The following is a 13415-nucleotide window of genomic DNA, read 5'->3' as shown; positions in this document are numbered from 1 at the left end:
ACACACACACACACACACACACACACACACACACACACACCTGTCCAATTAGGTGTGAAAGAAGACACCTGTTCGCTAATTGGTTGGGAGCACTACACCTGCCTGTCCGTCTGTCTGCCTGTCTATCTGTCTAAAGGTGTGTTGTGTAAGCTTATGTGTGTGTTTGTCTGTGAGGGTTATATTACCTGTGTGTGTGTGTGTGTGTGTGTGTGTGTGTGTGTGTGTGTGTGTGTGTAATATCAAAATCTCTGTCTGTCTGTCTGTCACTCTCTCTCTCACCCGATTAACTCGCTCTCCCTCTCCCCCACAGGGCCGAGGACGAGACGGATAAAGAAGCGAGACAAGAAGGACGAGAAGAGACCGAGGACAGCCTTCACCTCAGACCAGCTGGCGAGACTTAAAAAGGAGTTCCAGGAGAATAGGTAAGATGGAGAAGCATTATTATTATTATTATTATTATTATTATTAGTATTATTTTGTGGTAGATGGGGGCGCTCACCATCCACTCACTCGATGTAGTGCTGCTCTCGGGCGTCTGCCATTTCTTCTACATTCTTCTTTTCTTTCATCATCTTCAGTCTTTCTTTCCTTCATTCTTTCCTCTTCCTTCTGCCTGTGGGTGACTCTACACTGAGTGACAAGCCAAATGGTTTCCTGTACACCAGGAAACCATTTACTACGCTGGGTGGTAACCATATAACCAAATTTTGGCGCCTGGTGGTTTAGTGGGTAATTAAGGCGCTCCAATCGGATTGAGCCGTTATTATTATTATTATAATTATTATTATGTTTATTGCTCACGTAATGCCACTCAGGGATGAGTGAGGCTGGTCACTCTCATCTTTAATGTTAGGGCCAACTTGCCTACCCCCGGGCTCCTACGCTCCTCATGGGGCAATGTAGGTAAGATGGAGAAGCATTATTATTATTATTATTATTACCGGTATTCTTACTGTTATTATTAGAATGGGTAAGCTGGATATTATAATTCTTCTTCTTATCATTATAGGGGCGATTTTACAGGTTCCTGCGTCTCTCTCTCTCTCTCTCTCTCTCTCTCTCTCTCTCTCTCTCTCATCTATTTTGTGAAGAGATATGCACGGTCTCTTTTAGGAAGCACAATTGTACACCACACAATCACTCTCTCTCTCTCTCTCTCTCTCTCTCTCTCTCTCTCCCAGTGAAGGGGGCCATGAAAGCAGCCCCCAAACAGCTGAAGAAAACCGTCTGGGCAGCGCAAGCGGTAAATAAATTGGATATTACAATACAAAAGAAAAAATACTTGAGATTCCTGTACCTATTTTTAATGCACTTTCTCTCAATGAAATACAATCGTCTGAACTGAATAAATCGTCTGGAATTAGATGGAATGGATGGGTTACTAGACTTACCCCACCCATGAGAGGGGTTAATAATTACTACCACGTTCTACGACTCACTCCCAGTTGAATAAAATCGTCTGAACTGAATAAATCGTCTGGAATTAGCTGGAATGGATGGATTGCTAGACTTACCCCACCCATGAGAGGGGTTAATGATTACTACCACGTTCTACGACTCACTCTCAGCTGACTAAAATCGTCTGCTTGTAAATGAATGAGAACATTATTGAGTTGGCGTGAGTGTGAGAGGGTTACGAGGGAAGAGAATTATACGAGGTTAATTATAGCTATTTTAACTTGGCCTAAAATTGCCCTGTCTCCCTGCATGCCGAGTTGTAGCAATAGATTAACACGAGAATATGATGCTAGTCACGAAGAAGTGCTATGGAAAAAAAAATCATAATGTTGTTATGATGCTGGACTATGCGAAATAAACTGCAAACGGGGGGGGGGGGATCTGGCTCAGGTGAATGGAAAAAGACGATGATTAAACACACACACACACACACACACACACACACACACACACACACACAAACTCACTCACATTTACAGTTTCAGAATTATATAACACACACAGACGGACAGAGACACACACACACACACACACACACACACACACACACACACACACACATTTATGGTTCTTGAGTGATTTTTAATTTATGTCCATCTGTCTATTGCCAGACGCCTTAATCCCATACGGGGTGGCCACAAACAAATCGCCTCCACGTCACCCTGTCTCCCGCCATGTCACTGCCCTGCTCCCAATTCACACCCACCTCTCTCATGTAACTCTGCACTCCATCCCTCCATCTCATCCTTGGCCTTCCCCTCCCTCTCTCCCTGCTACTATCAGAAACACAATATCCTTCCACTCCATTTCAATCAACACCAGAAAATTTCGTTCATATTAGAGTGGGTAAAGAGAATTGATTATTAGTAAGATGATAATTATAGACTAACATTTCACGCTGACTAATTTAGAAAACATAAGTATAGATTCCAGACTCAATTTTACTACAGTTTGTTTAGAGTAAGTGAGAGAGGGGCGTGAGCTGGGGGAAGGAGGCAGCGAAACGGTGATGGACAGGGCGATATGGAGGCGATTTGTTTGTGGCCACCCCTTGCGGAATTAAGGCGTCTGGCGATAGATTGATAGACTGATCAATTAGAAGTACTGAATCTATTTCCCTCTTCCTCAAGATAAGAAATATTTTATCTATCTCTCCCCAAGATAAGAAATATTTTATCTATCTATAAATCTATTTTTTTCTCTCTAATCTCTCCCCCCAACATGAAAAATATTCAGTCTATCTATAAATCTATCTTTCTTTCTCTAATCTATCGCCTCCCCAACATGAGAAATATTAATCTATCTTTAAATCTATTTTTTTTCTCTTTAATCTCTCTCCCCAACAAGAGAAATATTCAATGTATCTATAAATCTATCTTTTTTTCTATACCGTCTCCCCAACATGAAAAATATTAATCTATCTTTAAATCTACCTTTATTTCTCTATCGCCTCCCCAACATGAGAAATATTAATCTATCTTTAAATCTATCTTTTTTTCCACCCACAGATACCTGACGGAGAAGAGACGGCAGGATTTGGCAAGAGATCTGGGCCTGAACGAGTCCCAGATCAAGATTTGGTTCCAGAACAAGAGGGCGAAGATAAAAAAGGTGAAATCTTGTTTGTGATTTTTTTTATGTTTTTATTTTTGATTAGAGGACACGTACAGACACTTAAGACACACACACACACACACACACACACACACACACACACACACGCAATCATGGTCACTTAACCTTAAATTTTATTTCTCCTATATATTCTTCTTATTATAGTTACCATATTATGTTGTTAAAAATCTAACCTGAAAATTAGGAACGTATAGATTTTTTTAAAAATTATATTTAGGCAAAAATTTAATATCTATATATAACAAAATGGACGAAGGATGGCGAGATGTATGAGGGAGGAGGGGTGTGGGTTGGAGGGATGGCTGCCAAATGGTATGGAGACAAGGCGACATGGAGGCGATTTTTTTTTGGCCACCTCTTACGGTTTTAAGATGTCTGGTTACTGATAGATAGATAGATAGATAGAGACAGTAGCTAAATAGATGGACAGACAGACAGACAGACAGCTAGATAGATGTAAATAGATGCAACGATGTAGAGTTCATCATTCTGTCTTTACTTTTATCCTCCACATATTTTTTCCTTCCTCTCCTCCATCTTTCCTTCCTTTCCTCCTTCTTTCCTTCCTCTCCTCCATCTTTCCTTCCTTTCCTCCTTCTTTCCTTCCTTTCCTCCTTCTTTCCCTCCGTCCCTCTTTCTTTCCTTCCTTTCCTCCTTCTTTCCTTCCTTTCCTCCTTCTTTCCTTCCTTTCCTCCTTCTTTCCTTCCTTTCCTCCTTCTCTCCCTCCGTCCCTCTTTCTTTCCTTCCTTTCCTCCTTCTTTCCTTCCTTTCCTCCTTCTTTCCTTCCTTTCCTCCTTCTCTCCCTCCTTCCCTCTTTCTTTCCTTCCTTTCCTCCTTCTCTCCCTCCTTCCCTCTTTCTTTCCTTCCTTTCCTCTTTCTCTCCCTCCTTTCCCTCCTTCCCTCTTTCTTTTTTTCCTTCCTTTCCTCCTTCTTTCCTTCCTTTCCTCCTTCTTTCCTTCCTTTCCTCCTTCTCTCCCTCCTTCCCTCTTTCTTTCCTTCCTTTCCTCCTTCTTTCCTTCCTTTCCTCCTTCTCTCCCTCCTTCCCTCTTTCTTTCCTTCCTTTCCTCCTTCTCTCCCTCCTTCCCTCTTTCTTTCCTTCCTTTCCTCCTTCTCTCCCTCCTTCCCTCTTTCTTTTTTTCCTTCCTTTCCTCCTTCTTTCCTTCCTTTCCTCCTTCTTTCCTTCCTTTCCTCCTTCTCTCCCTCCGTCCCTCTTTCTTTCCTTCCTTTCCTCCTTCTTTCCTTCCTTTCCTCCTTCTCTCCCTCCTTCCCTCTTTCTTTCCTTCCTTTCCTCCTTCTCTCCCTCCTTCCCTCTTTCTTTCCTTCCTTTCCTCTTTCTCTCCCTCCTTTCCCTCCTTCCCTCTTTCTTTTTTTCCTTCCTTTCCTCCTTCTTTCCTTCCTTTCCTCCTTCTTTCCTTCCTTTCCTCCTTCTCTCCCTCCTTCCCTCTTTCTTTCCTTCCTTTCCTCCTTCTTTCCTTCCTTTCCTCCTTCTCTCCCTCCTTCCCTCTTTCTTTCCTTCCTTTCCTCCTTCTCTCCCTCCTTCCCTCTTTCTTTCCTTCCTTTCCTCCTTCCCTCTTTCTTTTTTTCCTTCCTTTCCTCCTTCTTTCCTTCCTTTCCTCCTTCTCTCCCTCCTTCCCTCTTTCTTTCCTTCCTTTCCTCCTTCTTTCCTTCCTTTCCTCCTTCTCTCCCTCCTTCCCTCTTTCTTTCCTTCCTTTCCTCCTTCCCTCTTTCTTTTTTTCCTTCCTTTCATCCTTCTTTCCTTCCTTTTCTCCTTCTCTCCCTCCGTCCCTCCTTCTTTCCCTCCTTTCCTCCTTCTTTCCTTCCTTCCTCCTTCTCTCCCTCCTTCCTCTCTGCCTCTCTCACTTATTCCTCCTTTCTCTCCCCCTTGTTAGTTATGTCATTCTTCAACTGTGCCAATATTAATAAAACCTATCAATCTATCTGTTTGTTTACCTATCTATCTAGGTATCTATCTGTCTGTCCCTGTATCTATCCATCTATCTATCTATCTATTTTTCTCCTCCCCATTCCGAACCTGTCAGGGTGACCCGATGGCACTTTGACAGGGCAGACTGGGATGGATTTAGAAATTATCTTGCTGATGTTCCATGGCAGTCTTTCTTCTCTAGTGATCCCAATTCTACCCAGTCCCACATTTGCGACTTAATACTAGCTGGTATGGATTTATTCATACCAAGTCAACAATTCACTAAAAGATCAAACTCTCCAAAATGGTTTGATGGCAATTGTGCCAGAGCAACAGCCCAAAAGTCATTAGCATACAACTCTTACTTAAAATCAAAAACATCTGAATAACTCTCCCAATTTAAAATTGCTAGAAATCATGCAAAAGCTGTATTAAATCTATCTAAATCAAACTTTCTTCAAAAGCACGCATCAAAACTACTTAACAGTCCTAATGACAATAGAATATTCTGGTCAACTCTTAATTCTTTCAATAATAACTTTAACAAGTCATCTTCCATTCCCCCACTAAAATCTTCAGATGGCAATATTACAAATGACCCACGTGGGAAAGCAGATATCTTTGCTAGTACCTTTGCAAGAAACTCTACCATAGATGATACCAGCCAGAATGTCTCAGTACTGGAACTTGATTCTCCCGAAATTGCCCCACTTAAAATACAGACAAGATACGTAAAATCCATCCTAGACAATTTACCTACCAACAAAGCTCCAGGCCCAGATGGAATTCCGCCAATTGTTTTGAAAAAGTGTTCCCCTGAACTTGCCTCTGTCCTAGCTAAATTATTCAGACTATGCATACGTACTTCTTTATTCCCAAGTTCATGGAAAGAAGCCAATATCCACCCAGTTCCGAAGAAAGGAAGTTCGTCTGACCCCTCCAATTACAGACCAATAGCTGTCACATCTTCTCTTGGTAAGGTATTTGAAACTTTAATTAATAAGCATATTGTTAAACATCTTGAATCCAACAACTTAATTAGTGATAGACAATACGGTTTTCGCCACGAAAGATCCACCATTGACATACTCAATCTCTTAACTCATACCATCCATCAATCAATTGATCTTTTTGGAGAAACTCATACAGTAGCTCTTGATATCTCTAAAGCTTTCGACAGAGTATGGCACCGTTCCCTGCTGTCCAAACTCCCTTGCTATGGACTAACGTCTTTTGTTCCTTTGATTTCTTCTTATCTTAGTGACATGAAAATAAGAGTAAAAGTAGATGATGTATATTCGAATTTCCACTCAATTAACGCCGGCGTGCCGCAGGGATCAGTTCTGGCGCCAACCCTATTTCTGGTTCATATTAATTAATGATCTCTTATCTGTCATTCACAATCCCATTCACTCATATGCAGATGACTCAACACTACATAGTTCATTCACACTCAGACATCCATTTACAAAGTCTAATATCTCTACCTCTCAACTCAGTACAGCCATCTCCATAAATCAAGATCTATCTACAATCAGTGAATGGGGACAAAACAACCTTGTGTCTTTTAATGCTAGTAAAACTAAATATATACAGTTTACTAATAGACAGATATTGCCAGATTCGTACATTACCTTCAGTGCTACTAATATTCCCATCTCCAAAAGTATTGAAATTCTTGGTGTCTCACTTAACAGTGCCCTCAGCTGGACCTCTCATGTCAGATCACTTGCTAAAACCGCCTCAAAGAAACTTGGATTATTGTACAGAGTCCGTAACTTCTTCGCCGATGAGCAGTTAGCTATAATTTATAAGAGTTATGTGCGCTCTCAGCTTGAATATTGCTCACCCTTGTGGAATGGTTGTGGAGAGGTTGCATTAAGACAACTAGACAAAATTCAGAATAAAGCTGTTAGAATCATTAACAACCCTGCCATTACATATAAACTACCTCCCTGCAAGTAAGAAGGAATGTTGCCTCCCTTGCATTATTTTACAGATATTTTTTTGGCAAATGCTCAGACGAAGTTGCGTCCATGGTGCCACCTCTCCATGCCTTCCCTCGTGCTACACGGGCATCTGGTAGCGCTCATGACTGGAATGTCACTCAACCATATTGCAGAACTTCTGCCTATCAGAATTCTTTCATTCCCCGAACTGCATCTCTCTGGAACTCGCTTCCCCAGAGTTGTTTTCCTCCAAATTTCAACCCACAACTGTTCAAGTCTAACTGTTACAGATATTTTATGAACAGAGGACACCAGTAATCTGGTGTATGGATTATTTTTTTTTCCCCATTTGTTTTTCCTTCCTCCGTTCTGTTATTAAAAAAAAAAAAAAGTTATCAATTCCACTGATTTCATTTTATTTCATTCTTCTTCTTCTTCTTCATCTTATTATTATTATCATTATTATGATTATTATTATTATTACTACTACTACTACTACTACTACTACAACTATTATTATTATTACTATTATTATTATTTTATTATTGTTATTATTATTATTATTTTATTATTATTATTATTATTATTATTATTATTATTATTATTATTATCATTATTATTATTATTATTATTATTATTATTACGTATATTTCGGAGAAAATTAACAACAAAAAATTCCTTATCCTTTCTTGAGAAGCAACAGGAAATTAACGTTTTTTTTTATGCGAGGAAGAAGGAACCAAAGGCCATCTCTCTCTCTCTCTCTCTCTCTCTCTCTCCCAGTATAACCAGACAGAACAGAACTGACGCATTTTTTTTTTATTTTTCTCTACAAGTCAAATGAAAAAAATAAATTACCAGGGAAAAGACTGAAAATTTTAAGGCCAGTGTAAGCAAGGTCAGTGACTTTTTTTTTTTCTTTTTTTTTCACCAAGACAAAAAAACTAACTTGAAAAAAGAACGCATAGTCGAGTTTTTAATCAGTCTATCTATCTATCTGTCTATCTATCTATCCATCTATCTCTCTCTAGAAAGCAAGGTATCGACGAGGATGGACATGCATGAACAGATAGATAGACTGATAAATTGATATAGAGAAAAAAGAATGCATAGTTGAGTTTTAATCAGTCAGTCTATCTATCTATCTATCTATCTACTCACCTCTATCTAGCAAGCAAGCTATCGACAGACAAATAGATGAATATACATGAACAAACAGACTGATAGTTAAAGATAGAGAGAGAGAGAGAGGGAGACAGAGAGAGAGAAACACGGACAAATATGTAAATAATCTTATACAAATATATTTCAATTTCAATCTGACTCGGTGAAAAACATATATGAAAGAAAACTCACTTATTTCTGACCAGTATTCGATGTTGAGGTTTTTAATATATATAATTTCCTGACTCGAGGAAGCTAACTGAAAAATAAATCGCAAAGAAAAAAATAATAAACCCACCGACGGGAGACTAAACCGGAAGTAATCATGTGCTTGCCAGGAAAATAACACTGTTTGACTGAAAAAATACGCACTGTCAAACCCTCGCCATCCCAGACACATAATGACTGTAATTAGCACCGGCAGGCTCCTATGACTCACTCCCACCTGAAGGAAATTGTCTGGGATAGTCGGAAGCAAGTGTACAATAATGTCACGTATCTGTCTATCTATGTATCTATAGCCAGACGCCTTAAACTCGTAAAATCACTAAAAAAAAATGCAATGAAGAATTTTAAAAAGAGAAAAATTGAGAAAACACACACACACACACACACACACACACACACACACACACACACACACACACACACACACACAGTAAAAGCGAAGAATGAAAAAAATGCAAAATCTAACGCGCGCGCGAACACACACACACACACACACACACACACACACACACACACACACACACACACACACACACACTTCTCAAAACACAGAAGTACAGAACTAGAAAGCACTCAGAGAACGCATACCTCCGCCAATGCCATTAAAAAGGATCGGGATTAGCCCACAATTTAGTGAATTCTTTCTTAGCTCATGACACACCCTTGCACAAAATTTCACTTGAATTCACTGAGAACTTTTGGAGATATCATGTGGACAAACAGACAGACAGACAGACAGACACAGATGAATACATAACCTCCTCCAACTACGTTACGGAAGGAAACAAAGCTACAAAATTACAAAAAAACACATTACAAAGCATACAAGAAAACACCAACAAAACCCAGTGAGGCGGTGGCAAGACATTAGACGTGGTAAATACGGGATCCTGTTTCCCCGCTAACGACCGCGACGAATGCCACTTCCGGCCAAGCTGCCAATATCGATAGCAGACTTGTATTACACCCTGACACTGTAATATCTTCACTGACACCAACGTCCCTCTATCTGTATCTCTAGCTATCTACCTATCTACCTGTCTACCTTTCTATCTGCCTCTACCTCTATCTACTATATGTCTGTTTTTCATTCTCTACCTCTTATCTACTTATCGGTCTCTGTCTATTCATCTACCTTTATCTACCTCTATCTATCCATCTATCTATCTTTCTCCACCTCCATCAATCAGTCAATCTATCTCCACCTCTGCTTGCATGTTAGTGTGCCCCGCCATCAGGCTGCCCTGCCCCGGCCCCACACCACCCTCATTAATATACCTTTCCTCCCCGTCTCTCTCTCTCTCTCTCTCTCTCTCTCTCTCTCTCTCATATCATTTTAAGAAATTTCTTTCCGGGAAAATGAAGTATACTGTATATATATATATACCGGGTATATATAATGATTTTAGTTCGAAAAGTCTCTCGCAGCGTAAATAACAATAATAATAATAATAATAAAAATTTAAAATATAACAATATGGTAACAAATACCTCATGTTATTATCTCCTAAAAAATAAAATTCGGATTTCTGTCAGAGCCTCAAAAAATTTAACTTTTTGGAGTTAAAAAAAAAAAAAAAAAGATAGTCACATTTTGCTTCTTAAAATATATATTATTTTTTGACAGCCTAAAAAAAAAAAAAAAAAAAAAAAAACAGCTTAGGAAAAAGTGTTAGGGAGCTTCCGTAACCGGTGAGAAAGCGAGCCCCAGTCTCTTACCACCGCGACAAACTGTGCTTCCGGCCGCAATGATAATGAGGCGGCGAATATCAGGTGTTACGTAATACATATCACATTTTACACCGGTATTGTGATAAGCATACACTGAGAATACGGTAAAATATCCGGTGTTACATTAAACTTATCACATTTTTAACACTGGTATTGTGATGAGCAGACACCTGAGAATACGGTATAAATTAGGTGTTGTCAGGTGTTACGTACGTTATACATATATCACCTTCTACACCGGTACTGTCATATGCACGCACCTGAGAATAACAATACATTATCCTCAAACACCTTAAATCTGTTTTCTTCTTCTCCTCCTCCTCTTCCTCTTCCTCCTTCTTCTTCAACTTCTTATTATCCTCATTCACTTCCTTTTTATTCATTTATTCTTTCATTCAGTGTGGCTGATGACAAACCGTTTATATACTGACGATGATGATGATGGTGATGATGATGAAGGTGGCAGTGATGCTGATGATGATGAAGGTGGCAGTGATGCTGATGATGATGAAGGTGGTGATGATGATAATGATGATGATAAAGGTGGCGGTGATGATGATGAAGGTGATGATGATGATGATGATTATGATGATGATGATGATGATGATGATGATGATGATGATGATGATAAAGGTTGCGGTGCTGTTGCTGCTGCTGATAATGATGATGATGATGATGATGAAGGTGGTGATGAAGATAATGATGATGATGATGATGATGATGATGATGAAGGTGACGATAATGATGATGAAGAAGGTGATGATGATGAAGAAGATGACGATGATGATCATAATGATGATGATGATGGTGATGATGATGACGATGAAGACAACAGAATGCAGAAATTAGAAGAATGACTGACGATAATAAAGACACAGTAAGCTTGTCAAAATTATATTAAACGTGAATATCTTAGCGTGTCCTAAACAATATAAAGGTGTTCTGAGATTTCGCTCACCGTGAAAGGAAGTCAACGCGAAGAAAGAGAGAGAAAAACTAGATAGGCAGCTTTTGAGAGAGAGAGAGAGAGAGAGAGAGAGAGAGAGAGAGAGAGAGAGAGAGAGAGAGAGAGAGAGAGAAACAATACTCTGATATACTCTTTCAATCCAATTATTATTTTGTTTATTTTTTTTTTATTCACAATGTTCACCTCAGCTTAGGAGAGATTTTTTGACTTCCAGGGGTGGGATTTAAGCTCCATTAATCCTCTAAACACCAGGGATTTTTTCTCAAGCGGATTACATCTGTCTAGAGGCAGGAAAAGTGTGATTATTTATGTCATCGTGCTGAAGAGGTTATGCGTGCTAGTGAATGACCCCTCTCTCTCTCTCTCTTATCTACCTGTCAGCCTCTATCAATTTGTCTATCAGTGTTCACCTGTCTACCTCTGTGTCTCTTTGCTTATAGAATTCTACTCTCTCTCTCTCTCTCTCTCTCTATCTATCTATCTATCTATCTCTATCTTAAATACCCTAAGTCGTCCAGTCATAAGCTAAGAATTTATTTACTTGTACAGTCGCGGACAAAAGTAATGACCCACCTCAGTACGATAATAAACGACACAGTGAACGATGATTTCCGAGAGACAGCGATGTTATTCGAAGCCTAACAAACATCCCACAATATTATACACGTGTTCTATAATTCTTCGACCACATGAGCGATATTTATGGCTTCACAGGGTAGCGTAGTAACGAAACTGTTCCCCATTTTATCTATCTATTGCCAGACGCCTCAATCCCGTAAGGGGTGGCCACAAACAAATCGCCTCCATGTCGCCCTGTCCCCCGCCATTGCACTGCCCTTCCCCCAGTTCACCTCCCCCCTCCCACTCATATACCTCTCTACTTCATCCCTCCATCTCGTCCTCGGCCTTCCCCTCCCTCTCGTCCCCCTCCACTTCACTCACATACACTCTAACTGGTCTTGTGTAAGTAGGTTTGTAAGTGACTGTAGTGGGTTAGGAGTGTCCAGCTGTGCACTTACTTATTACAGAAAAATTGAATAAGAACGTGATGTGCTGTGTAGAGATTTTGTAAGTAAGGTACATAAAGTTGGTAAAAACGTTAGATATTTTGTAAGTAAAAGTGGATTTTTGTAAGTAAAGGTAGATGTTTTTTAAGAAAAAGTAGATTTTTAAGTAAAGGTAGATATTTGTAAGTACAGGTAGATATTTTGTAAGTAAAGGTAGATTTTTGTAAGTGAAGATAGATATTTTGTAAGTAAAGTAAGGTAGATGAAATAAGTAGTTAAAGTAGATATTCTGTAAGTCAGGTTTATTTGTTTGATATGAACCCTTAGAGAGAAATTTCCCTGCCTGTCTCCAATTTCCCCTCCCCCTCCCCTTCCCAGCAGTCATGGTCTCCCATTGATGTGTTTATGTCTCCCATTCCCCTCCCCCTATCCCCCACTCCCTCCCCACACTTCCCCACCCCCACTGATCTCGTCTCTCTGCCCCCCACCTCGGTAACCCAATACCCCCACCGATCTGATGTCCCCTTTCCCCCTTCCCAATCCCCCACCTGCCTCCCCACACTTTCCCACCCACCTACTCACTCCCTACACTTCCCCACCTGTCTCCCCACCCCCACTAATCTGATGTCACCTTTCTCCCTTCCCTATCCCTCACAACCCTCCCCACACTTCCCACTTATCTGCAATCATGTCCCCATTTCCTCACCCCTTTCCCTCACCCCCTCCCCATACTTCCCCACCCTCCTGCCCACCCCCACTGATCTGGTCTCCGTGTCCCCCACCCCCCAGCAGGCCAAGGGACAGGCGAATCCACTGGCACTGCAACTCATGGCTCAGGGACTGTACAACCACTCCACCATTCCCATCAGAGAGGAAGACGAAGACAAACTGCTGCCCCCTGTATGATTCCACCAACATCGAGGTGAATGGTGGTAGGTGAATGGTGGTAGGTGAATGGTGATGGGTGAATGGTGGTAGGTGAATGGTGGTAGGTGAATGGTGATGGGTGAATGGTGGTAGGTGAATGGTGGTGGGTGAATGGTGGTAGGTGAATGGTGGTAGGTGAATGGTGGTAGCTGGTGGCAGAGTGGGAGCTGAATGGTGGCAGGTATGGTAGTAGTGGTAGGGAAGTGTATGATCCTACCAACATCGGGGCGGATGGTGGTAGCTGAATGATGGTAGGTATGATAGTAGTGGTAGGTGGTAGAGAAGAAATTACTCCCACCTGTATGATCCTATCTACATCGGGGTGGATGGTGGTAGTTGAATGGTATCAGTATGGTTGTAGTGGTAGGGAAGAGGTAGTCGAGTAGTGCCAAGATTAGCTAAATGGTGGTGTGTGTGGTAGGAAA

At 40.6% G+C, this 13415-nt stretch overlaps 1 protein-coding gene across 1 annotated transcript in view; it reads left to right on the top strand.

The window, feature by feature from the left end:
• LOC145418154 (homeobox protein engrailed-1a-like) overlaps positions 1-12969 on the top strand; it is a 140166-nt gene extending 127197 nt beyond the window's left edge. Inside the window, exons 2-4 of the mRNA XM_080286676.1 lie at positions 311-422; positions 2967-3082; positions 12848-12969. Coding sequence (XP_080142802.1) covers positions 311-422; positions 2967-3082; positions 12848-12969 — 350 coding nt within the window. The remainder of the gene's footprint in view (positions 1-310; positions 423-2966; positions 3083-12847) is intronic.
• Positions 12970-13415: the final 446 nt, after the last annotated feature.

The sequence above is a fragment of the Coenobita brevimanus genome, chromosome 112 (assembly GCF_032717465.1).
Source record: "Coenobita brevimanus isolate Jiangsu-jjx chromosome 112, ASM3271746v2, whole genome shotgun sequence".
In the NCBI taxonomy this organism is placed as follows: Eukaryota; Metazoa; Arthropoda; class Malacostraca; order Decapoda; family Coenobitidae; genus Coenobita; species Coenobita brevimanus.
Note: the sequence above shows the minus strand (reverse complement) of the source record. Positions and strands in the feature narration are given on the sequence as shown.